The sequence below is a fragment of the Neodiprion fabricii genome, chromosome 1, assembly GCF_021155785.1.
Source record: "Neodiprion fabricii isolate iyNeoFabr1 chromosome 1, iyNeoFabr1.1, whole genome shotgun sequence".
Classification (NCBI taxonomy): domain Eukaryota; kingdom Metazoa; phylum Arthropoda; class Insecta; order Hymenoptera; family Diprionidae; genus Neodiprion; species Neodiprion fabricii.
Window position 1 is genome coordinate 27,771,229 of NC_060239.1, and position 26,651 is coordinate 27,797,879.

General features: G+C 42.5%; 3 protein-coding genes across 16 annotated transcripts in view; 1 reads left to right on the forward strand and 2 right to left on the reverse strand.

The window, feature by feature from the left end:
- LOC124187938 (probable G-protein coupled receptor CG31760) overlaps positions 1-12,418 on the forward strand; it is a 32,420-nt gene extending 20,002 nt beyond the window's left edge. For 4 of the 6 annotated variants that reach the window (XM_046580130.1, XM_046580128.1, XM_046580131.1 and 1 more), the window contains exons 8-18: positions 1,544-1,688; positions 2,711-2,843; positions 2,935-3,088; positions 3,657-3,766; positions 4,915-5,129; positions 5,987-6,125; positions 6,365-6,470; positions 6,576-6,722; positions 6,804-6,980; positions 7,044-7,349; positions 8,435-12,418. In XM_046580130.1, coding sequence (XP_046436086.1) covers positions 1,544-1,688; positions 2,711-2,843; positions 2,935-3,088; positions 3,657-3,766; positions 4,915-5,129; positions 5,987-6,125; positions 6,365-6,470; positions 6,576-6,722; positions 6,804-6,980; positions 7,044-7,328 — 1,611 coding nt within the window. In that variant the 3' untranslated portion in view covers positions 7,329-7,349; positions 8,435-12,418. The remainder of the gene's footprint in view (positions 1-1,543; positions 1,689-2,710; positions 2,844-2,934; positions 3,089-3,656; positions 3,767-4,914; positions 5,130-5,986; positions 6,126-6,364; positions 6,471-6,575; positions 6,723-6,803; positions 6,981-7,043; positions 7,350-8,434) is intronic. The other 2 variants (XR_006872201.1, XM_046580132.1) reach the window with 2 other exon arrangements.
- Positions 12,419-13,630: 1,212 nt separating this feature from the next.
- Positions 13,631-19,020, reverse strand: LOC124187944 (sal-like protein 1). Of its 3 annotated transcripts, none has more exons than XM_046580142.1 (6): positions 18,721-19,018; positions 16,417-16,682; positions 15,961-16,352; positions 15,609-15,887; positions 14,612-14,995; positions 13,631-14,304 (listed from the first exon to the last, which is right to left on the reverse strand). In XM_046580142.1, exons 2-6 carry the CDS (start codon positions 16,634-16,636, stop codon positions 14,107-14,109), a joined length of 1,473 nt encoding a protein of 490 aa, XP_046436098.1. In that variant the 5' UTR covers positions 16,637-16,682; positions 18,721-19,018; the 3' UTR covers positions 13,631-14,106. The 3 variants fall into 3 exon arrangements, with proteins under 3 accessions (XP_046436098.1, XP_046436099.1, XP_046436100.1); XM_046580143.1 differs by lacking the exon at positions 18,721-19,018 and adding an exon at positions 17,668-18,081; XM_046580144.1 differs by having other exon boundaries at positions 14,169-14,304; positions 14,573-14,995; positions 18,721-19,020.
- Positions 19,021-21,107: 2,087 nt separating this feature from the next.
- LOC124187937 (protein downstream neighbor of son homolog) overlaps positions 21,108-26,651 on the reverse strand; it is a 97,086-nt gene continuing 91,542 nt past the window's right edge. For 5 of the 7 annotated variants that reach the window (XM_046580121.1, XM_046580123.1, XM_046580122.1 and 2 more), the window contains 6 exons: positions 24,433-25,071; positions 23,827-24,155; positions 23,249-23,469; positions 22,781-22,984; positions 22,026-22,212; positions 21,108-21,955 (listed from right to left, as the gene is read on the reverse strand). In XM_046580121.1, the coding sequence (XP_046436077.1) occupies positions 21,777-21,955; positions 22,026-22,212; positions 22,781-22,984; positions 23,249-23,469; positions 23,827-24,155; positions 24,433-25,071 (1,759 nt within the window). In that variant the 3' untranslated portion in view covers positions 21,108-21,776. Of the gene's footprint in view, positions 21,956-22,025; positions 22,213-22,780; positions 22,985-23,248; positions 23,470-23,826; positions 24,156-24,432; positions 25,072-25,214; positions 25,546-26,651 lie in introns of those variants that run through there. The other 2 variants (XM_046580125.1, XM_046580126.1) reach the window with 2 other exon arrangements.

Here is a 26,651-nt window from a genome sequence, read left to right on the forward strand (position 1 = left end):
AAATTTAAATTTACTCAACAAACACATACAGGCGTATTGTACAGCTACTCTCGCTGCGCGAGGAAATCCCCTCGGAATCCAAACGTGGGCGTAGAAATATCCGCATATATCCGATACAGGGGCGAGTTCCACTCGATCCGATGAACACGAAAATATTTAATTGAATTTTTCAATAAACGATTCTTAATTCCGATCAAACATCGGAGACCCGAAGCTCCGATCGTGAGCTTTACACGAAAACTCGAGCGGAAATGCTTGGCCTGCTTTCCTAGGTGACACGTTCCTCGTGTGCAAACACATACACGCGTACATCGGATAAACTTTGAGTTCCGGCCGAGCGAAAGGCCTGCTTCAAATAATTTGAAAATAAGCCCGGAATCGCGTGTTTCTCTCTTCGTCTTCCGGTGGGCAAGGCGATGGATTTCTTTTGAAAAGGCAATTCTTCGAGGCGTGGTTCCGGGTCGAGTACCCTCCCTGGAGAATCTTGGGGTAACATCTATACGTCGGAACTTTTTGTCCCATGCATCAGTAAAATTCTGTGAAGACGTATATTTCTCGGCTCGAATCGACGACTTTCCGTGCCCGAAAATGTGAAGCGTTAAGGCAACGAAATTTTGGTTGGGAATTTTATCTGTTCAGCACAAATGTTAGCTTGAATCAACGAAATTTCTTACTCTCACTAACTCATCTTTAGTTGACAAAATTTAATTTGATTTCTCCGGAATATAAAGTTTCGTCGAATTGAATAAAATCCATTTACCGTCACAATATTTTTATCAAGTTTGTATACACAACTAGGACTTTACTCGTCCTCCGTTAGCCCATTTTTCAGGTCGAAGAGGATAAAATTTTATTTTAAAAAGTAATAACTTTCATTACAGAGCTGACCGAAATACTCCTCGCGCAATTTAAGCGCGAGGTACGCAGATGCGGTTTTATTTTCGCATTTTTCTTTTACGGCAATAACGACTTTTGCTCGGTAAATCAATTCGGATGTAGCAAAGGAAAATTTTCCTCGCTTGAAAAATGTTTCGGAAAAACATTCAATCCCTCTCTTCGCTTCAGAGGGATTATAGATGTGTAAAACTATGCATGTACGAGCCTAATTCAGTGGTTTTTATTACAAACAGCAACAGGATTTGTCTGATCCGGGATAACTAAGTAAATATACATTTATACGATACGGGCGACAAACTTGGCCGGCAAAGTTATACATATAGATAATAATACACACGACCCACGCACATTTCGAGCCCGCGTGAAAAAGAGGCAATTCTTGCAAGCACCTTGAAGGTGAGACCTAATTTAAAGGCTGATCCACAGAGGTGGTGGCTCTTGTCCCTTCAGAGCGGATAAAAAAAAAATCCAATTTTCTCACAACGCTATGACTTTCTTGAACCGAGATAACATTCCACCGCTAAAAAGTGCGGTAATATTTTTCTATCGTCCTGCAAGTTTGAATGCCCGGCGTCAAATCGAAGTTTCTTATACTCGCGGAAAATTGGCGACTCGTTATTGGCAACGAATTAAAAAATGATTGCAGTGCGAGTATCAGAGTCCTGCAAGCCGAGTCAACGGAAAGACGGTTGGTGCCGGGTGGATGAAGGGTGCCTACGTCTGCAGATGTCGTCCAGGGTTTTATACAGCCGGGCATCATCAGTCTGGGTTTAATGGGACGCTCGTGGAGGGTAAGCATCATCCTTGTTGCATAACTTCCCTCATTATAACTTGATCGCGCGTGCCGTTGACAGAGAGGGAGTTTCCTCTTGTGCGTTGCATGATGTAAGTATATCACTGCGCGTATAATGTGCGAGAATTTATTTCAATAACGCAATTATCGCACAGATTTTGGGTTCGATTTGTCGGTATTCGTTGGCTAATGCTGGAAAAAAAATTTCATCTCGCCGTTCACCCATCGATTTCTTTTTTCTTTCGAATTCTCGAATCGCTGCTCCTCGTAATTCGGTGTTCGAATTGAGTGTTGATTAACGACACTCCTCGCCCTCGACCAAATAGTATCGAGCACCTATAAAATTTCCAAATTCCCTGAGGCCTTGCGTGAGCAGAACCAATTTCTTGCCGCATTCCTGTTTTAACGCGGGCTGCTTGACCAGGGTGAGAAACGGGATTCGATATACGAGGCTCCGCGGAATCGTTAATGCTGAATAATTCCGCCGAACGAAGACTAGCCGCGAGTAGTATAGGAAGCCGATTTCGCTCGGGAATCAAATCTCTTTAGCATATGCAGTCCCTCGCTTTAGAGCGTTAACGACTGTCCAAGGCAGCCGAGCTGTAAAGGGACCGTGACTAGCTCAGCTCGGTCGAGCAATCAACTCGGAATGCAATTTGCAATTTGCAGGTCAGCTTTACGTCCCGTGACCCGAGCCTAAGACCACGGTAATGCGACACGAGTTGCTCGCCGCTTGTAATATGCGCATGTATTACACTTCCGAGTACCGACACTGGATCGAATTCGAGAAATTAGCATTTCGTCAGATCCTGCATCTTGATCGTGACCCCTGACGGAGAACGATTTCCGCAGTATTATGCCGCGCCAGATATTCCGACGGCTAATCGAGGTAGTTCCGAGCGAATTATTCGCGGCTTTGACTTATCAAGGCAGGAAAGAGACGACCCAAATTGCCAAACACATCGAGTTTGTATAATTCGAAAAACGCCATTCCCACTGTAACGGCAAGCGTGATTTCAGCTGCGTGGAAAGAGATGAAGGAGAACAAGACCGATCTGTACGAGCGGGTTTTCCGGTGCTTGGCCTGTGCACCGGGATGCAGTTCGTGCAAAGGCCCGGAACCTTGTCTGGCCACCTATAATTGGCCTTTTAGGTGGGTACCGTACGCTAATGATCGCCGGGATATCGGTGTATTCTTTAATCCCCGACGAGAGTGATCGGAGCGCATTATTTTACCTTTGAAGGATCGCCCTGCTCACCGTGTCGGTCTCCTGTGCCTTCGGAACCGTCGTTCTGGTCGGTTATATGTACCAGCATCGGAAACTCAAGGTCTTTAAGGTCGCCTCGCCAATTTTTCTCTCCATCACGCTGCTCGGCTGCGCCATAATGTATTTAGAGGTTCGTACGAGAAGGTATACGCATACGTAAGTACGAGTATGAACCCAATTGCCATCTACCGTCATCGTTTCATGTACGTTACACTAAGCTTTTCGTTTCCAATATACGCGAAGCCACCGCCTTCTCCTCACATTTCGGATTTTTCTCTGATTTACCTCAGCGCGTGTATTCAGTTTGCAATATTACGCTTTTCCGAAGAAAATTAATACGCTTGTAAGTTTCTCGGATGCGGACTCTTGCGTTTCAACCTGCGTTGCTATTCTCTCGTATCTTCGCTTAAGCGATTTAATTTTTTTTCGACGTTTTATATGAAAATATTTTCACAGTACGTATAACCTGTTTCCGATTCCGCGGTCGCACGGAAAAAGCAATATTCTATTATTTTAGCTACCGTTAGTTCGACTCAATCACAGGACCGACGTAATCACTGCTGAAAATCAATTCCTCTTCAACCTTACGGCCTTGTCCAATTGATCGGAATTGTAGCTGGCCTGTGGTATACGTATAAATAGAAGAAGTGAAACAACTCGCTGCATCGTGTATTGATCGGCTTTCAATTTCAATATAGATGGCTGCAATTTTTCCCGTCTTGGATATCTATTCTTGTATCGCGACTAAGTGGAGCAGGCATCTTGGCTTTTGCATCACGTACACGGCGCTCCTAATGAAGACGTGGAGGTAAGTCTTGTCGTTGAACGGAAATAAGCCTCCATATAACCGGATTCTCAATTTACAGATAGCTTTTTCGCCACTCAGGCTGGCGCAAGAATTGACTTTTTGGTGTTTTTTTATTTTTATTTTTTTTTTTTGTCATCACTGTTTTCATTTTCCATGAAAAAACAAATTTATCCACATGAAAAACTCGATTTGTAGAATCGAAAAAATTCCATGAGGTTGAATTAACTTTCACGCGAATTGTATTTATGAGTAAAGTGTGAAGCATGAAAAAAGATTAAAAAAAAAAAGAACCAGAGTGGCTGCCTGAAATATTCGTATGAGCTTTGATTCATTGTGAATTCGCGAGAAATGTAAACATCCAAGCTTCGACCACGTAACCGATGTGTCACACTACGAGATTGTGACAGAAAATCCAATTCGAATCGGTAGACTCGTTAATTTCCAATTTGAAGAACGTACCAACCTGATTGCTGTAGATACTGTACATCGCGCATACACGCGAAAGCGCGGAGATGAATGGAATGGAATGGAATGAAATGAAATGAAATGAAATGAAATGAAATAAAATATGTACGGTATGAGTTGAATAAAATGTGACGTTATCGTTGCTAACCGATGCTGCCTGTAACCGAAGTGCAATCGTAATGAGTAGCTGTAGAATAGATTCAGTAAATCATATATCGATATTGTTTTACGCGTTAAAGATAAACATGAGTTGTAATCGTTGTGCTATTCATTCAAACTGAGCCGTAGGTAATGATCTCTGTGCAAATACAAATAAATTTCCACCTAGCTCTGGACTGCTCAAATTGCGATCACCCGCAAAGATCACGGACGGTCAGTAATACATACCTTTTTGACCGATCAATGTTGTATTACAAATTCGCTGAATGGTTCGCTGAATTTAAAGATTTACACGTTAGTTTTCCACTGGTAAGATAAAATTCGCCGAAAACTGACAACAGACTTTTAATTCTCGTCCAGTCATAATTAAGTGTCACTGCTGTCGGTTGGACAGACGATTTATTGTCTTGCAATGGCGAGCAGCAACGCGCGTGAATATTCAACGGTGCGCTATGGGCCACGGTTCGATATTCCGTTGCATCTAGCCAGCTCATCCGTCATAACATTCCTCGATATCCCAACAGAGTGTCTCTGACCTACCGAGTAAAAAGTGCACACAAGGTAAAACTCACGGACAAGCAGCTCCTCCAATGGATGGTTCCGATCCTTCTGGTGATGCTGATCTATCTGGGAACCTGGACTCTGAGTGCTCCACCGATTGCCGAAGTGATCGCCGACAGCCACGGTCTCCTCTTCAATCAGTGCTCTTTCAACTGGTGGGACCACAGCATGGCTATAGGTTGGTATTGATTTCAGGATCGATTAAAACCGCCGTATAAATCGTCTTCCATTTTCCCTGGTTCATCACGCCCATCGAGTTTAAGGACAGTAGGTACCGCATCACTGGGACAGATTGATCGAGGTAGATTATCACCGCTACCGGCTCTTGGCGGCGATCGAAAGTTGTTGCGTTTCGTGATCGAACACCTGGACACTGCGGTAACGTCGTCGTAATTCTCGTTTCCGTTTTAGTTGTTTATCGGCATCCACACCACGTACGGTATTGGCGTGATCCCCGCGTCGTTCGGGATATCGTATTAGCCTAATCGTTTATCGATTCTCTTTTTACCCTCGTATAGCAGGTCCCACGCACAGTGTCACTCGGCCCTGCTTAGGCTAGACAAACGAGCCGGGCTTAGGACACGCCTGTAACGAAAGAGCAGGTTAAGACGGTAGATTAAGTCCATTGGTGTGCCGGATTTTTAGGGCCAAACTCCCGAAGATTTCACCGCCCGATACAACCTATTTGCTGATACATTCGCTGTGAATTTTAAAGACCTTCGCCTCGGGGCGAGAACGTCGATCCGCGATTTTGGAGTCGCGCGGATAATTGTCCGGTCTAATTATATCTTTGTAAGTTTTCATGTTATTTCGTACCCACAATGGTCGCGTGTTCACTTTGGTATCAGTTCCGCGATCAGCTTGCGAAACACAAGTTCGTTTAGCCTCGAGGTAAAATTTCAGGAACAGGACACGTAATTATTAGGGTCCCGCCCTCAGGGCTGACAACAGCAATGAAAAAGTCGAGGATCGGGTGACCAGGTCCACGAACCAGAGAATTCTGAACTATGCCGGGTTGTATATTTCGGTTCACAGGTGAGGTAATCTTCTTGGCTTGGGGTATCAAGGTCTGCTACAACGTCCGGAATGCCGAGAGTCTCTTCAACGAGGCGCGCCTCATCAGCTATGCGATATACAACATCGCGGTAGTCAACACTGCCATGGTCGCGATTCAGTGAGTTCTCGTAATCCTCGTCGTTGTCGTTGTCGTTGTATTTTTTATGTTAACACCGAACTCCCACGTTCAGCTCCGCATCGGATATCGATCACCTCTCTGTCCCCAAAGATCCAGCTCAATCTTACGCAGACTTGTTTTCATAATTATCTAAAAACGCATCGAATAATAGAGATTCGAATATCGTATCGAGCGTCATAAACTTCTGAACAAACTTCTTCTCTGCTTGATTTGTCCAGCCTGTTCATATTTCCGCAAGCGGGACCGGACATAAAATACCTCTTGGGATTCGCGCGTACTCAGCTCTCGACATCGGTGACGGTGTTCCTGGTCTTTGGCCCGAAGGTATGCATTCGAGAGAGACGAAAAGACACGTTTAATCGGAAAAAAAGCAATTAGGGATCGATAGCCTGGCACGATGTAATTCTCACTACACCCAACCCGGCACAGGTACTCCGGGTACTTCGCGGTCAAGGAGACCAGTGGGACAGTAGAGCCAGAGGAAGAGCGGGTGTCAGCGCCAGTTTCTCGTTAAACGGCATTGGCCTGGTCCCGGAGGAAGCGGCAGACCTCACCCAGGAGAACGAGGAGCTCAAGGTACGTGACGAGGAGAGGGGGTGTTTTTGTAGATTTCCCGACAGTTAACCGCTCACGCATATCGGAAAATCGGTCCCTCAGGAAGAAATCCAGAAATTGGCGGCCCAAATCGAGTTCATGAAGATCGTCCACATGGAGATGCACAACAGGCACATCAAGCCCAAGGCTGGGGGATACTTCAGCACGCCGGGTCACGGTCATCCCTCATCGGCGCAGAGTCCGATCGCCAAAAGTTCGACGGCCAGTTTCATCCTGAAGGTAGATATAACCGTCGGGCGTCGAAACCGCCTCGGGCATTTTTAACTGCTCTTCTTCTCCAAGGCTCAACATTTTTGCCAAAGCGCGGTAGAGCGCGGGGCGACAGCGGCGGCCGCTGCGGCTGTCGAGGACTCCACCTTTCCCTCGGGGAGCCTGCACAGGGCTCGTCGTCGGGAGATGCGGAAGGAACGAGAACGCGAGAGGGAACGGGAGAACGAACGGGAACGCGAGAGGGTCGAGAGAGCGGAGAGAGCCGAGAGGGCCGAGAGGGCTAAGAGGGCCGAGAGGGCCGAGAGGGCCGAGAGGGAGTCTCAGTATCAGGCGCAGAAGAGCGCGGAACGCGTCTGACTAGTGGTAAATAGTGAGGAGGTGAGTTTCCGGATATTAAATCACCAACGATTTCTACTCCCCGATAATTGCGTACTAAGAGCATTAGGTTAATCTCGGAGACTTCCGTGAAATTCAAGATTCCCATCTTTGAACGAATATTTCTGATACCTTTACCATTTACCGAGAACCCTGAAATTACAATTTCAAATATTTTGAATATTTTATCAATGTTTCTTCGGAACGTTCCTAATTGTTACGTGGATTTTTTTTTATTATAGTTTTCCTACCCATGTGCTTCATCATTACAACAGATTAAATTTTTCAATAAGCATTTATCATATTGTGACCGAAATTTTACCGATCTCTTTCCTTCACGGAAGTGGGTCGGGCAAAACATCGATACGTTTAATCAATTTTATTACGAGATCATCCTACATTGGGCAATCATCGAATTATCATAATTATACTGCCAAAACTGGAATCATGACCATGTCAGACCATGTTTTTCGAAGTTGAGCCTGACCCGTAGAACTTTTGGCATCCAATTACATCGATTACGGTAGTTACGCGTGGTGTTGAGAGTAGTTACGAGTTCAGTCTGCAGTCTGGCCAGCGGTTAACTTTACCCTCTCGTTAGCGCCGGTGTTGATAAATCGTTATCACTGTGGGCTCACGCAACAAAGACTCATTATCAAGCACTTAGCGTAATGTGTAACGCGTCCCTGGCTCAACAGGGGTGAAAGTTAATTGGGATAACTAGAGTAACGGTTAGTTTGTCGCACGCATGTAAAGAAGATCGCGCACTAAGAGAAATTTTTAGTTCCGGTCACCGCTCAGTCCTTAACTATATTCATTTTTTACCACAATCGAAAAATACAGTTGTAGGTAGAAAATAAAAATTAGATTTGTAGCTGTTACCAGAAATTCCGTTGTGACCCGAACAAGATGCTGGATTTAGTCTGTTTTCGATTTTGCTACCTTCCATTTCAATTACTCAACCTCGTCCGATTGCAGTCGTAAAACGGCGAAGGAGTAAAATCGTTACAGGCGATTATCGAGGTTTCATTGCCCTGCAGATAAGCCGGTAATTTATGCGGTAACTAAAGTTTCTTTTACTGCCGCAGATATGGTTGTGACAAAGACGGTCAATAAAGTTCCGAAACGCAGTGTTTGGAAAAATCCTGGAACGCAAGACGAGCTCGAAGCGTCGTGGCTTGAAAAAATGGCGTCTTCCCCGACTCGACGCCAGGCTTCCGGTCTTCGTCTGAGTCGTCGGTAACCGAAAGTATGACCGGAATCACTGTCCTTGTAACCGTGTCGATTAACGTGCTCTGCAAGCTCTACGGCATGTCCGAATATTGCGAATATTGCTCCTCGCGCCTTGAATCTGCGGGGCTTACACGCCTACATGTGCAACTACATAGGTATGTATGTAATACGCGACTTGGATGCGAACGTTTCCCAAACCCGTATGTATGTCCGAATACTTGCCCTGTACCCATGATAATATACTATACGCGCGTTTTGAAAACCGTTTACAAATTTTTTACACCATGATATACCCGCCGCGGAGACGATTAGAATTTGGAGTGTAGAGAAAACGGTCATGTTACGTGTACCTTCTGTTCACGATCGTAGCTTCTTACTATTTGCTTACGTGTACGTTTGAGAAATATATATTATAATGTTATTCGACCGCATGATGTATACAATTACATGGATAAATTGGACGTTGAACGTTCGTATTGTTTTAGACGCGAATTATGATCGTGGCTATCGGCAAAGTGTCGATCCACTTTATTACAAAGTACTATCGGTGAATTTATCGTATTGTACCGAAGTAACTATACATAGATATATTACAAAGTGTTGATAAGGGTATTCATATACATTATATATCAGTGTTGACAATATGTACGTACTTACTACGCTATAAGGGAGCGACGAGACGGGGAGCAGGGCTAGCTGTCGCGATTCACGATCCTTTTCTGGGATTTATTCATTCAATTACAATTTCTACCAGACTACTCCATCGTGCGATACAAAACGTTCCCTTTTGTACCGGGACTAATTTTTTTACCAGGAGAATCCCGGACGTCGCGAAAATGCGAACCGCCTTTGATTTCGGTTTAGATTCGAAATCGCAAATTTGCTTCATACCTGAAATATCAAAATTTACCATAATAAACGAGTCGAAATAAGATAATTTAGACTCTACGGTGCTCATTTTTATTCAGCAGAATCAAAATAATTACGAATAAAATTGAAAAAAACAAATTTAAGCAAAATCCAAATAGCACGGATAAATGCAACGTTCAGCCTTGCTCTCCCAAATAGAGACATATACCCACGTGTATAATGTTATATATTTTATAGAAATTCTTTTCACTAGTGAATATGGTTACGCATTCGAGCCCGTTCTAAATTATCACTCGTCGAACGTTTTCTGCCGTATTTAAAGGGACACGTGAGTCCTCCACGAACGTTCTTGGCTCGTTACACAAAGACTCAGGCATTTTCTAGTTGTAGTTATTCCGTTATAGACGCACCTCCGTTTTTCTATTGCCGATACTTCATAGTCGTACAGCTGTATGTCTCCTAGACTTAGACTAATAATAAACGCTTTGGCCGAATGCGCGACGCCTGGCTAATATAGTATTCAGTAACAAACATCGCTTCCGGTGTCATTTAGAATGGGCTCATTCCGCGGCTCGTATTCCAGATGTTTCTTTTTCACCGATGCCTGATCAATCGGCAAGGTGAGTTTTTCTTTTCGTTGCCTGTTTTTTCATATATATATATATATATATATATTTTGTTTTTTTTTATATGGAGGAACGAAGATTCCGTAATTGACGAAGTAATAATTCCTTGTATTTTTTTTCCTTTCTTTTTTGGAATTCGTTTGGGTAAATTTTAGATATGTAGATAGATAATTACGTGTGATGCAAATGCAGATTATTTATACGAACATAAATCTATACTATATACATCCATATACACATATTATTATTATTATACATGGACACAGAAATAAGTATATATATATTATAGGAACATAATAATACAATATTGCCGTTTAGCTGTAAAATGTTTATTGTACAATATCGATGTTGAACGTGTGTAATTTTCATAAACGACTTAACACATTTATTATGCTTGACGAAAGCGTGATATTGAGTATGTTACACGATTCATAGAAGTATAAATCACTGTTGACGGGTGAAGAAATCTTTAAAGTAGAAGTAAAGAAAGAAAAGGGAATATAAAACGAGATTGTAAAAGAATAAGAGAGAAAAGAAAAAACGGTGAAGTAACACTCGCAGTAATTGATAATGTATTAATTATTCACTTACCAGTCGCGTAAATTAAATTGAATCTGATTTGCGGGAGGATATTAAATAATTATATGATAAACTTGTCAATTGTGGGCTAAGCGCGTACCTGTCTATATTATGCATACACACATGCAAACAAACTTGTAACGTACAATAAGCGTGAAGCGAGATCATTTTTTGCATTAAGTGAGTAAAACATGGCTCGAAATTTCGTGCGTCTAACACGACGTGGAAATACAGGCCGAATTAACAACCTGCGGTAAGACGAGACTCGGCGTTAGGTGCAAAAACCGTTTTATGATTAAAATTGGGCTCGCCAGGCAACGTGGGTTGGCTCATTTTCGTGAAACTATGTACCTTGAGCTATACCTACACGTAGTTGCGCTTATTGATGTCCGTCGCGTAGAGATGCGTGTGCAACTTTTGTCTAACGAAGTTGCTTCCCTCGCCACATGCTTACGCCCAGTTCTTCGGCGATAGTTTTAAACTTTACCTGAGAACGAAAACACCCAAGAGAGAATAAGTAAGTCGGTGAAGTTATTGTATATCCAATCCAGAACACATCTGGCAGGGTTAATTATTCGGTCCTGTTAAATTGTGGTCTAGGATTCATCTGCGATTCCACATCGGAAGATAAATCGATGTCAGAGGTTTACAAACCGGCAAGAGTAAACTATAATTCTCACCGGTGGTGTCGTATCAAATTATGTAACTTCCAAATAACAAATTCCACCAGAATTTAGTCTCGTTTCGGGGAAAGACAGAAAAGATTTTTCGAGTCAGCTGAGATCTGTTTGAATCGTGAGCCAAAAATGATGATCACATAATACGTCTGAACGAGTATTTTACCTCTTACAGTCAAAAATACTTTATCCAATGTTAAAGATTGAAGATAAACTAATTTTTTTTTTTAATTGATCACATTGACCGCAAATTTGTTTCCTGTTCGATGGTCAGGATTACAGTAAACTACAGTAATTATACAGTTCAAAGAATATTTAGAAAAAAAAGTTTCGAGAAACCGATTGAAATTACATTATTACTGAAAACGAGTGCAGACACCATTGGTTGGTTATACCGATGACCATAACAACGTAACTGCGATGTCATATTAAACTTCGGTAAAATTATAAGATATAGTAACAATTAGTGCGAATTTTGAATACGTAAGTAGGCTCGTAAGTTATAATTTTAAGATTATCAATCTGTCGTTAATTAAATGAATAAATTATAAGGATGCGCGAAGCGTTGAGAGGCCACCGAGAAGTTATACGAATGAGCCCCAAACATAATTTTGTTTAATATTGGAAATTGTTGTTGCCAACCGAGTATACCGTTCGCAAGAGCAAATTCCGAGGCTGCTCTCTGGCCCCTCGCGAGAATAGACAAACATGGATCCTCTACGTTGTATAGGAATTAGGTTGAGTTAATTATGACTCATTAGATAAATATACGATATGCGCGGACAAATTGCTATTTGCAATATTGCTTTCTATGTCGTAATTGCACTTCATTATAATCAATTTGGATGTGCCTCGTCAAAGAGATGAGTAGATAGATACACGTACAAATAAGATTGTGAAGAAAGGTAACAAATAACTTATTAGATCGATAAAGAAACAAAATTAGGAACTTAACCGGTTGTCTGGCGAGCCTCAATTGTACGGAAAACATATTCGTACCTAACGTCGTATTTCTTTGTTGAAATAGTTTCACTTGTTTTTTGGTCAATATTTTAGATATTTCCAATCGAATTCGTTTTTCACCCCTTAAAAAAAAAGAAAAAAAAAAAAAGAAAAAAGAAAAACCTGTGTACAATGGAAATATTTGTAAAAATATACTGTATGTCAATAACATATTACATGAAATAAAGATGAAAGGAAGAAATACGGAAGTTGATACAAGTGGTTAGTCGAGACTTCTTTTTATTACAATAATAATCATTGTTATATACATATATATTACCCATTCTAGTATTAGTAATTCGTTCACACAATTTCTCGAGATGTTTGTGGTTCTTTGTTAATGAATACAGGATTGACTCAAGGACGACCGCGTTGCATATTGAAGTTCTCGTTAATCATAAATTAAGATTGCACAGATCCGTATAATTACGATTCAGAATATAATTACGTGTTAATAATCGTACGTTGTATACCCTAAGCACACTAATACGTATTGTTTATCAATAATAATAATAATAATAATAATAATAATAATAATAATAATAATAATAATAATATATATATATGTATATATATTTGTTTTTCTAAAGTAATGAACACTAAAAGATTGCACGTCATGTGATATACATATGTATGTATGGTATACACGTTGTATCTATAATATACATACATCATGCTCATAAAGATTAATCAAGCACGTTAACATTGAAATTAAACAACAATAATGAACAAACAAAACGAACTTTATACAGCAACAATAAATACAAGTTTTATCATCAAGTATATTTCAACTGGATTTTCGTGCGGTGCGTGGGTATATGTATGTATATTGTATAGTGATAAACCATAAATCATTCAAATCTAAGAGAATTTTCAAATCCTCTGCATTGGCTTGGCGTAGATTGAGGGAGAGTAAAAAATTCGGAGAAAAGAAAGATAGAATAAAATGTATGGAACATTACCTCTGATTGGAGACAAAAAAAAAAAAATACCTCGGTTTTGCAGGCGCCAAATTCAGCTACCTATAAATAAATAGGGACACTGCGATAACTCAAGATCAGTTTGATTAATTTGAACTGTAGCTATTACAACGCGTGGACACGATGCCAAGTGTGTGCGTGCGTGTGTGTGTGTGTAAATCGCTATGAATATCAATATTTGTACTTTACGTATATCATATGTTACAATATTGTGTATGAAAAAATATTGAAAAACTACTTTTAGCTCGTATTTCAGTTGAGCCTATAATGTGCAGTCTTAAGTATAAAAAACTGTTAGTTGGTCGATATTATTCTAACTTTCTTATCAGTTTTTTTTTTCACTTGTTTTGGTTCAATACGTATATCGCGGTGTAATCGTTGGAACGATTCAAGGTGCCTAGAATCCGGGGAATTCAGACCACTGGAGGGATTTATGGTGTTCAAGAATCAATTTCAGATTTTATCCTGAGCTAAAAACTCAAGCGAATAACAATATCTAACGGAGATAAAACTATGAAAATACCAGTAATTACCTAGAATTTCCTGGATTTTTCAGACAGTTCAACTTCCTTGGATATTCCTTGTTTCCCAAAATTCCCTGAGCGCTAGACGCCCCGAATCATTTGTTTCTTCCGTGTAATTATCCCTGAACGAAACTTTACGAGGGGCACAGATTTTCATTATAATATAGTAATATGTATATCATAGAAAAATATTCGAATCGCATGGTTGAAAAGTATAAGTGACTTTATGGTGGATCCTTAGGACTTGGGATGGAGGGAGTATCGCTGTTTCATTGAACATCGTGTCCGTTTTCCACTTGACAACCGTAGCTGCAATCAACATCCTTGTAAAGAGACGCCTCGTCCTTGACGCATGTCAAACCACCTTCGCCGTCAGCATTGCTCTCACTGTTCTGCGATTTGTTAAGCAAAGAACTGAACTCTCCGAATTTGAGGATCTCCTCCATCGCTGACTGCTCGGAAGATATCTGATGTGACAAAATTCAAGTGTTAGAAAAGTCCGGATCGATCGATCCGCAGTCGGAAGAACATCGATCTACTCTCTAATTTCAAGGTATATAAAACGGATAATTACACACACCCACGCACTAGATGAAATTAAAAAAAAAAAAAAAATCTACTATGCGCGACAAATCGGTGGAAAAAAAAAATGTCAAAAAAATTCTATCCGTCGCAAAAATTAACCAACTGAGAGATACACGACTATTGTTGTTCAAAGCTGCAAGTTGAATTTACACGGCTGAGAAGTTAAGCTGGTCAGCTGCAGCAAGTCACCTTCCGCGGTCTTCCGCGTCTGCCTTTCGTCGGCGGGCAGCTTCCTTCGTTTCCCCCGATCGAATGCCCGCTCAGATTGTGCCCGAGGGATCGTCGCTTTGGCCATTGCAGGTGAGAGTCGAGGTGCTGCTTGAGTTTGTCCTGCCTTGCGAACATCCTCGGGCAAAGGGTGCAGGCGAAGGGACGTTCGCCGGTATGGACACGCCTGTGACGCGCGAGGTGAGACGCCCTCGTAAATGCCAGGGTGCAAAGGTCGCACGAGAACGGTTTGTATTGTGCCTTGTGCTCTTTAGAGCTGACCCTTTTTCCCGTTACCTCGGACTTTCCAGAACTCGAGTGAGACTTTGACGTCGTTTCCGTTGAAGCAGCCCCGCTGGTTGATCCCTGAGGGAAAGTCATTGCCGATTATACGTTGCGGCTGGTATTGCGCCTGTGTTCGGGTGAGGTTAAAAATATGGAAAGATCAAAAAATCGATGGGGCACGGTATCGAATTTTTGAAACAGCGAAAACTTGTTGCATAGAATTTAAAAATGCTGGAACTCGAAGTATGGAGAGGTAAAAGATTGGAAAGGTGAGAATGTAGAATGCCAAACTGTAGAATCGTCAGAATTCCTCTCGATAATATAGAACCGGATACGGATTCTCAATTTTACTGTTCAATGCATTGACGTTTCTGTACCTTGTCTTTCTGTATTTCGCTATATAACTATGTTTTCAATTTTCTGTACTTCAACTCTCCACAATTATAAACTCTACGATAAGACTGTCGGGTCCGAGAGAATCCGATATTCTGGCTCCTCGCATCAATCGGTTATACTGGTTGTTTTACCCCTACCCGCTTTTTCGATGCAAATTATAAGGATCCTGAGCAACGTCCACAAACTTTGGTATATATAATTTGGTATACATACTGGTCTTACAGGGAAGGTCGATTGAAACGATACGAAGGAGAATTAATCTTTGAGTTGTACAAGTACGTATCGATCAATGGCTTACCAAATTATCGAGATCTTGATCCTGCTCGAAGGGCTCTTCATTCAGCTGAACAGTGGGTACGGTGGGGTCGGGACAATTGCCGAAGGAGGGTTCCTCTTTGACGGCAGGTAGGGACATGCTCTCCTCGAAGAGATCTTCACCGGGTGAATTCTTCAGTGAGACGCAGTCCTTTATCTTTATGTCAAGAACGTCCGTGTTCCTGGGCACGCGACCAACGGGGACTCGTTTTTGGCCTTTGTACCTCGTCTCGCGCTTGTACATTGGCGGTGGGATTCGTCTCTGGAGAATTAACGGGAACAGATAAGTAAGTACAGCGATCCGCGATCCGACCGTTGATCAAGGCAACACTCACGATTTGCTCGTCGGGCGTATCCATCGACGACTCGAAGTTCTCCTCGGCCTCGACGACCATCGGGTCGTCCTCGATTTCCTCGAGCTTAACGTCCTGATCTTTTTGCTTCTGCTGATACCCATCGGTCGAGGCTCCCGCGCCTTTTCCCTTCCTCCGTTCAATAGCCTGGACCCTTGCCTCTATCTGACACCTATCAACCTTGCTCTGAGTCGTGCAGGAAGCCTTGACGGTGTGGGGCTGGTAGGCACCGTCGTTTTTGTGGTCAGCGGAAAGTCCCCGGATTTCGAGGTCCGTTGCGGTCTTGATAAGCGACGCCAGATGCTCCTCGGCGACGTCGATCGAGCCTCTGTACATAAAGTCCAGGAGGCATTCCATCTCCTCGACCGCGACACCTGAATCGGTTTCACAAATTGGACACGATTCTTTATACTTGTCATATTTATACGATGTTTGTACCTTTCAGAATGAGGATTGGCTGGTCGCCGTAGTGCTCCTTGAACACTCTTTCAAAATAGGGACTGCAGGCGGCCAGCACCAGTCTGTGGGCCCTGAGCATGCCGCCTTGGCAAGCCAGGGTCGTGTCGGTGAGGGATCCGCTTCTGTAGAGACCCTCAAACAGGCCGGAGAGGTTGGCCAGATGGTTGTTCCAGGTCAGGTTGAAAGTCTTGTCCCCCATTGTTGCGACTTGGGGTATTTATCCTTCAGCCGGCAGGTAGAAACTTCTGCAACGCCGATAACCGCAAGATTAACGCGTACTCGGTACGCTACTTTTCATTAAAAATATTATAATATATGAAACTAAATTCACGCGCGTATGCAAACAATGCGCGGCTTAGCAGCCATGCTGCGGCATATCTATGGTGTTGAACAAACGGTGGCCAGTCTTTTTGCGCTTCGGTTGTTATCGGGCTGAAGAAAAGGTTGAAGGCGCGGGAGGATATTGCACGGGTCTGTTTGAAAAGTTCATTCGGCTTTCGTCCGGTGGTTTCAACGATTCGATTCGCGTTCGTAATTAGCAAATAATGACAGACAATAATTAAATCATCGGGGTCCGGTGATTCTCGTTTTCAATTAATGAGTTTTTTTACACTTTCGCGGGTCAATTGCGTCAGTATTGTGATTGAATTAGTTAAGTAATTGCTTGACAACATGTGCAGTTTGACGGCCCGCCAAAACGAATATTGATCGAGGCTATCTGTTGTGTACGCTAGTAGTAGGAAGTGAGCACACACACACACACACACACACACACATTGCAAATGCACATGTAACATAAACACGACAGTGTACCTAGGCCGCAACACAGCCAGTATTAAGACGAACTTCAAGAACAAAGGTTGACAGACTCGATATACCCGAATCATTCCTTTGCCACTACCATATTTCCTTTACAGTTAAACAATAATATAACAAGTTAAGACACTATCCGGTGAGTGTAAATTTTTTTTACTCACGACCAAAGGAGTTTGTTTCACAAACGAGAAATTCTTAGGGATAACGATAAAGAAAAGACTCGAGTGAGGTTTTCGCATAGAAAATTATCGGAAATAGATCTTCGGTCTCCTCTCCAAAATTAGACTTTACAATACGTGCTTAAAGCTGGGCGCGGTTAGATTAATACAGTATCGATGCCATTACTATACATATCGTTACGCGTAGCAATCCTGCAGCCAGTCTCGTGCGGTGTAAAAATGCATAGTAACATACGCTGTACGGTATATATATTCCGTTAATTCTGAAACTTCTAAATCCGATCGAATCGTACGAGAGAAGGTGCAGGAACGTATCCTAGGTTTCCGAAAGCTCCTCCACCGATTGTGCGAATAAGTTATTCGAATAATGTGTGTCATCGAGCGGGAATAGCAAAGTGGAAAATCGCTTCTATCCCCGGTGTCGTCTTAGCAGCGAGATTCTTGAAATCCACGACGCCGCGGATACGCGTAGCGTTTATATCCGACCTCGGCGGGGGTCGAGGGGGACCACGTGTCATGCGCAGAGGAAGAAGCCGAAGTCGATCCATAATTTGTCCGCGGCCCCATGCAACGAGAGCTGCCGTCCCGTGTTGCCGAGGGTTCAAAGCTGCGTGAAAGTAAAAATACAAACGCCCAGCCTCGCCTCGCCTCGCCTCGCCGACGCCTCCGGATATCTGCGACCGAGGTTCTTCGGGGCATTTTCAACCTCGGCGCAATATCCGCGACTTTGAATAACAACGCCAAGTACCTCGACGCGCCAATTAGTCCGGACTCGGTTGTCTCGGCGTGGACGAGGATGAAGGCAACCGGAGTGAGCCGTCGTCGCGGAAGCTTAACGAGTAAATCGAGATCAATATCTTCGAACGGGGGAGGCGTTGAAGATGCTGGGGAAATGACACCAACGGCGGGTATCGCGAGTTTCCCGTTGAAACGAGTCGGCTGAAGATGGTCGGGCAGAAAAGCTCACGACCGAAGGTTCGCAAGCTCGCGAGATACGTTTGAATTTTCGCCCGCCCCGGAAGCCTCGCAAATATACCTGCGCCTACGGTCCACGGGTCTAGGAATAATCGACCGACGACGATACAAGACGGTTCGAAGTGTGTATTCGAGTGCCCCCCTTTCCCCGCCCCGGGATACGACCGCGTCTATTTATACCCCCGGACGGTCAGCGTTCCTAGACGTACGACGTCTAGAGGCGATATCTGGCGAATTGCCGCGAGAGCCGCGAGACAGGTGAATTATCCCTAACAGGAATTACAAGAAGGGAAATACGTTCATGCAGACCTACCTCTCCGATCACGGCCCCGAAGGAGTTCTTCCTCGGCCTCCCTCCAGCCGGTTCCTTCAACTCCTTCCGGTTCTCGGGGTTCTTCCTCCTCGCGCGAAACGGCGACGATCCGGGTCGGCGCACTGGGCTGACTGAACCCGGCACAGTCCGAGGGCACCGTTGCCTTAGCGCGGCAGGGTATGCGAGTGCGAAGCTCGGGGCACGCAGAGGCTCCCTCGACGTTCCGCGCCCGATATCAACGGGGGACTGGAAACTCGGCGATGGGCCGGGGGCAAAGCCCTGTCGGGGGGGACGACACCCCCCACACGGCGAGAGAGAGAGAGAGAGAGAGAGAGAGACGGAGAGAGAGAGAGAGAGAGAGAGAGAGAGCGGGCCGAGGGGACGCGCCCCCGCCTTGCCATGCCGTCCCTGCCGCCCTCCGCCTCCTCCCCGCCCCCCCTGCCCCTCAACTTTCCCCACGCAACCGACGCCGTAGTCAGGGGCGATTTCGGATCTCTTCGTCCTCGCCGTGGCGCTTATATCCACGCACAATACGCACGTCCTGCAGGCTGACGCGGGGAGTACGCGTTTCGTTACTTTGGGTGATAGAATGCGGGACATTGCGTTATAATATGTCGCGTATTAATAAAGTTGGGATATCTCGTTATAGAGCCGGAAAAACGCTACACGCGCGGTTTGGCTTGACGGCGGCTACTGACCTATAATAATTATAGACATTGGATGAAATGCGGTTTCGGCTGCGGCATTGAATTCTCATTACGCAACAGCTATCGCGCTTATACCATTTAGATATTCGTTTACGCTTGTGTAGTCTTATCGGGTCAACCGTAATCGCGAGACCCCCGAACGGAAGAAACGACTTTTGCTCTCTGAGTAACGTTGCGTATAGACTTTACGACCCGCTGAAAACGTGCCGTGTTATGCAGGAATTGTCTCTCGATTCTCTTTATAAAATATTACGTTGTTTTATCGCCGTGCGTTCTGTCCAAATTCTCAACTCTTGATCCACGACGATGTTTACTTGGGCAAAAATCCCTTCCACTCAAAGGATCAGACGGGAATTACCGCGGGGGCGAAACGCGGGGGCGACGAGGAATTCATGGAAATTTGCACGTCGTATGGGAGAAAAGGACATTAATTGCTCAAAGCACACAATCGATATCACGCGAGTCTACATACGTATACGCGTATGTACGCGTTCACGGTGAAACAGGGGTGTTATTACGGGTATGCGCGACGCCGCAGGACGAAGGACGCAGCCCTCGGACCGACCCCCTGCAGCTCGCAACTCGCGGGCCGAAAACCCTCCGGTGGAATCTTGAATCCCCGTTTCGGGGGCAGTTCATATCGATTCGTTATTTTTAGGGATAGCCAACCCCCCGCGTCGCTTCAAAAATACACTCTTCGCGGCAGGCGGACGACTACGCGTTACCGATAATCGAGCCGACTAGAGTCTGTCGGGAAAGTGACCAAGGCTGCCGGAATGTCATTGGAAACGTTGTTATGGAGCAGGGTTTTATATAAAATCACTTGCACTAACGAGTCATTATATTCGGACTATAAAATCTAGTCGTTAGGTCTCAATGATGCGTAAAAAGTTGATTCGAATTTTCGACTAATTTTCAAACACAATTTGTTAATATGTACCGATCAAAACAGGAAGTGTTCAGGTAAAAAAGTACGCCTCGAGTATCGCGAAAGTGAAAAGCGCGTACTGTAACTCGTTTTGAAATTCATACCTTACAACTTTCATATTCACTTTTGTGATCCACGCTATGTTACGGTACCTTAGAGTTCGTACTAAGCCAAGTATACACGAATATTCGAAGCGATAATTCCACTTCAGAACGCAGATGGAAATTTTTGAATGTTTCGAAAACTGTTAATCACATTGCCGTATCTCCGTCACTGATCAACGGTTCTCAGAAAATACGATTTCCTAACAGTGCTATGGGTAGACCGATACGTATTAGAATGCAGTAAACTTCCGTTTCGTGATGCATGAAAAACATTAGTTATAATGCTTGGTCAGGTTTCTTATTTTCTTGCAACGCGGACTGAAAGGGTGGACTCAAATATTATCCTATCAGAAAATGAAAACTCGTCGGAAATTAACTGAGAAACTGTGTACTGTGCTGCATTTAATCTGACCACATTCTCTATATCTCGCTGCCAGACGCCGTTATCAAACCGAACCGCAGTACATGACGGAACTTCCATTAGCGATATAGTTGTGGCGTTCTCTTTCAAGTTTCTTGGAAATAAGTTGAAGAGAAGTTCGAAAGTATTCGAAAACAAGTACGGACAAAATAGATGTGAAATAAATTCCACCGACGTTCACTTTACATCCACTTCACGTTTTTCTCAAATATAGTTACAGAATGAAACAATGTATGCATTTTATTATTCAATTGATATGCAAAAATATACACCTATATCAAAATGAATTACAGTTTGTAATATGTGAATTTTTGAAAATCTCAACCTAATCAACACGCAATATACAACGTGAAAAAAATAAGATGCCGGTATTTCGTCTTAATAGCTATAATAAATAAAATAACAATAATTGTCGTGATGTAGATAAAATAAAATCGCTGCGCTGCGAGCAAGCAGAACATTGTCGGGTGGATTCTGGTTTATTCGAGATGCTAATTAATTTGCAGAAAATCATGCCGATTAAATCGTTTGTAGCGCATGTCTAATTCTTTGTGTAATATCTACAAAAAATGCGATATCAAATGCGCCGTGATGAAAAAAAAAACATAACCTTGGAGTAATGATTGATAATAACGACTTCTAACAGTCGAGGTAAGCCAAATATTTTGTCACAGGTCAAAATGCATCGTTAAGGCGCGAGTTAAATAAATATCAATGATACTTTTTTGTCAAGATAATTGCTGATTGCGACGAATTGAGCATTCATTGTACTGAATGTTTTGAATAATGCTACTGTTAATTTACTGCACCGCAAAAAAAGTTATCTTTTGTAGTAGCGCTTAGTGAACGCGTAACTTTTCGATTAAAACTTAATCCTAAATTATCATCGACATAGATCAAGACCACACGTATCCGTCATTGGAGAATTTCAAACTTTCTAAGATCTGTATGCGTTGCGGATCTGGACAGCAAAAATGTTGGAGCAGCTTCCCGCTAAAACCGCAATCGCTGAGATTTTCTTCACCAAACACGTTAGATGGCGCCTTTACAGATTCTTCCGAGGCGGCTGCACCTCCTATAAGAATATTTAGAATTTCATGTATTACGGAGAACGAGTTTGGACTGTTAGATGGCATATAATTTACCTCGTCCATTTCCTGCTCGCGAAAATGGAATAGTCGAATTGAGATGCGCGCAGCTGACCGAGAATTGTTCCAGGTGACTCGAAGTCATCAAATGGCAAAGGCTCGGCAACGTGTGCGGTAAGAGCGGTCCTCGCAGCTCGAGGGAATAAAATTTCTCCATATCTATGGTCACGACGCTCTCTCTGACCTGTGTAAACAGTGAATTTATATGAAAGTTATCTTGAGTACTGAGAACTATGAAAATATTCGCAGCAATTTGGACCGCGAAAGATCGATTGGTGATAAGTACGTGTGACGAGGTATGTCAATTCAGGGTTCGTACGCTTTGTGGAATCTGAAATTCCCTAACTTTTCCAGGTATTTTAGCCTGAAACTAACACTTTTACAGTAATCTTACAAGAAATATACCGCTGAATAATGACAATTTTTTTTACACATTAATACTAAGATCTTCAGTATTACCTAGTAAATATCTTGCTATCTGACTATCAATTTACAAAAAACAGGCAGCAATTTTCCGTAAGAAAAAAACGAAAGAAGGCTTGGTATCAAGTAATATACATAGAATGTATGAAGTGGTGCGATGAAACAAAATCTTGAGTACAATGTTTTTTTCAAGATCGATAGTACTTTGTATAAGAACAATTCCAGTCTTATTTTCGAAATCTCTGACTTTTTCCTGCTATAAAAAATTCCCCGAGTTTTCCCGAATTTCCCCTGTGCGTAAGAATCCTGGCCATAGCGGCGATAAATACCTTGAGCGGCTTCAGCGTTGCGCCGTGAAATGCAACGGGCGCCAAAAGAGTTGGAGGAATGCCTGCCAAGGCACCGGTCGAAGCGATCGACGATTTACAGTTTATCAAAAAGTTAAATAAAGCTTGCGTCTCGACGTCTTGAACGAAAATTAACGACTCCGCCGAGTTGTCTATTTCACTCTCTTTATCCTGAGTAAGACGAGCCTAGAGCAGAAACAATTTGCATTCAAATGAATTATCAGGTATTCATATGATAAGACAATAACACGTGAATTTTAAATTACGTTGTTTGCATAAATTTTAACACTAAGAAATGCAGGTTTTTTCATAGATTTGGTTAACAATGTTTTTTTTCTTTTGGCATCATCAAGTACGCAATCCCGAGAGTGGAATTTGATTTCTGTTAGCGGACAAAATTGCATTCAACTATACTAGAAGTAATTCGATATTTTAAAATCTGGTCCATGCCTGCAAATTATTTATTTTTCTAATTTCAGAATCTTCAAATCCGAGGCTTTGCAACCACTTGTCTGCTGGCCCATCCTCGTCTTCATCTTCGTCATTAAAATGCTCCGTGTCAGTAGGATTTGTCATATTTGATGCTGAAGAGTCCAGAGTATCGCAGCCAGAATCGGTTGTATCTGACCGCCTTTTGGAATTTTTTTTCAATGGCATCGTAAACTCTATGTCTGAAATGGAAGCACAAATTGAATAAATGGAATGCAGATTTGATGTGCAGTAGTAGATAACGCAAAATAGACAGATAATATGGCAACTGAGCAGCAAAATCAATAATTTGCTGAAACGTCAAGAAAATACCAAACATCTGACTCTACTTTATCGACTTCTTTTACCCACCAGGTATACATTGGCTGGGCAAGTTCGTTTATGGTGTCATGGTAAATACAGATCAAAGAATAGGTATGTTTATCAAGCTACCGATCACCAGTGACCAGTGAATAACAAATGCGCTGTTAAAATTCGGGATGCAATTCTTTGCAAAAAAAGTTATGTATGATTATTAGAAGGCTACTGATACACATTACCTTCTTGCTTAAGAATTTGTCTAAATCCTCTGGTGGTCGGTGTGAGAAGGGCGTGAACTTCTGAAACACCGCAAATACCAGCAGCACGGAAGAGAACTGTGAACGTGTTTGCGCATACGTAAAAGTATGGACATTGTCTTGCACGCACTAGCTGGAACAACGATCTGAAGCTTTCACTCCATTCCCGGTGCAGAGCGTCTTTGATGTGCTGGTTTGTTGCTGCCATTGGGCTGCTCGATATTGCAGCACTAGCTCTGCCAGCAGAGCGAGGAAATAATTCTAACCAAGGTAGCGAAGGATGCTGCCATACCAAACAGCATTGGTGAAACCTACAGGAGAATGAAAAAGATTATGCTTATGAGGATGGTGAAATGTAACAATTTTTAAGCGTTACCTGACGACAACATTGCTGCAGGAATTTAAGGCCGTAAGTACATCGAACCAAACTGTGTTCATTAGAGTTTTCATTTTATCACTACTCGGAACATTACATGGCAATATCTCATGAATTATTCTGTCTCGATTTTAAGAAGGGATTATAATTTTTCAAAGAATTTAAAAGCTCTTTGCATACCAAAGTCTACATTCGATGTGAATTGAATATACCTTGCATTAGGACTAGTGTCCAATGTAGTTTCCTTTTCACCGATGTCCACGCAGCGAACAAACCCAGTAGTACCAGACGCTTCTTCGCTAGTTTTTAATTTTCCATTCCAAGCAAATGGTTTCGGAGACATGAATCGCATCTTGGTATTCAGCGTCCAATCTATTGGGATGTAGTTATTTCCTTGAGGCGCTGGTGTTGGTTCCTCCTCTGCGTATCCATTCTCTAGTTTTGTCAGTACGCTGGAAAATGAGAGGGGGGTATTTTGCCCAGGCTTGTCGGTGTTTCCCGATTTTTGAATGTTCAACAACTCAAAAAGGGTTGTGTCGCTGCTCGCTTCCAATTCCTGCGCTGTCAATGGCGTTGTTTTGTGCTTTTTAAACGTAGTTACATTTTTAGAGAATGGGTTTTTACGCTTCAAAGTCGTTGAACCTTGTCTGATGTCGGTTATAGGAATTGAACTGTTCTGATCTATCGAAGGTAAAGCCTTTTCTACCAAAGTTCTGTTCATGCGTGCCTGAAGCGCTCGCTTTTTCAGCTTCAATCGATGAAGCTGCATCACTTGCTCCGGCCGTTTCCATTCTGCCAGATCAGATGCAGAATTTTCATCCATTGATGGGTTGAAAGTGAACTTCGTCATACTGCAATGAGATAAGAAAAATAAATGTACCTATTTGCATGATTTACCCAATTTCTTTTTTTACTTAAAATCAAGTGCAACCGTCTCAACATGCAACAACATCGAGGAGCATAAGTAAACCCAAACATTTTTAACATAAATCACCGTTTAAAGTTTGTCGAAATATTAATACAGAGCTGTTCAGCAGATGTGCTATTCGTTGGACGCTGTTACCACGTCGTTCACAAATGAACTTATACAGAGTGGATGGCAGATGCTGCCTTTCATAAACATGAGTGCGACTTTTTTTAGGTTAAGTTAAATGTTTTCGAGCGATATTTCATCTCTCTAGTTGTTACGTCGGTGTTTCAAGTTTTACGGTTAGCGCTAAACATTTTACACTGATAATAAACAAAATATAACTTGCGTTCATTCAAAAATACGGAAATTCAGTTCTTAGCAGACGTAGCGTTTCACGCATTCGATGCCCCCCCACACTGTCAATGAGAAGCGCAGATGCTGAGTTCTGTCTTTTTTCTATGCGCGCGCTGAGTACGCGCGATGCTTTTCAATATGGCGGCTGATTTGAACGTGGTTTAATCGTCGACACTGTCATGGTATCACTAACCTGGTACAATTGATTTATTACTAAACGTAATCAGTAATTTATGGATTTTATGGCTACTCAAATCTCACACAGAGGTTTTAAATTAATCAAGACGAGCTGTCGTTAATCGGCCTGTCTGACGTATAAAAGGTAAAAATAGCCAACAGGTCTGATTTGAAACTATACGGTTCTCTACCTTTTCCGAAAGGAAAACTTATCTATGAGCGGCTAGCAAATTTGCAATATTTTTATTTGTAAACGAACATGAGATAATCTTAATAACGCTTTTTCCGCGTGTGCAAATTAGGCTTTTTTCCAAACTTGAGATCTGTCGTAGTAGCTCATGGTTAATATATAGCATGGTAATTCAATAAGTTGAATCATTGTTTTAATTACGTTGCTGTGCTGATTGTTGAGTGAAATCGAACTGCACATGCAGTTATTGAGTTTGGCGACTAATTTTTCAATGAAAACCAGTTACACCGTGTATAAAAATTGTTCAACACACTGCACGAAACTGTATTTCCAAAACTGGGATTATTCAACCATTCATTTTGACCCATCCATTTTGAATGTAAAACTTGCTTGATTTCGAAGTTTCCACTCGTTTTGACTATCATTTGTGCAGTTGAGCAAGGTTCGCAACATACATAGGTATACATGTGATTAATTCGTATTATCGTATGACCTTTTGTCGGTAGTTTTATGCTGGTAGAAGTAAAAAGTAAAAAAAAAAGAAGGAATCTGTACTTCGAGAGAGAAGAAAAAAGTGGATAATAAATTACGTGTTATTTTGGTGCAACTGGATGGCAATAAATATGATGTCAGATCCGCTGAGAAGCTAGCTTAGTCGCTTTTCTTCCAGAAGAGCGAGTTCCACCCCACGTCGTAATACAGATATGGTTCACTTTGAGAGGCGCCCTTCAAGATATATATGTATATATATATATATATCTAAAATATATATAAAGCCCGCCTGCATCTCGTTCCGTACT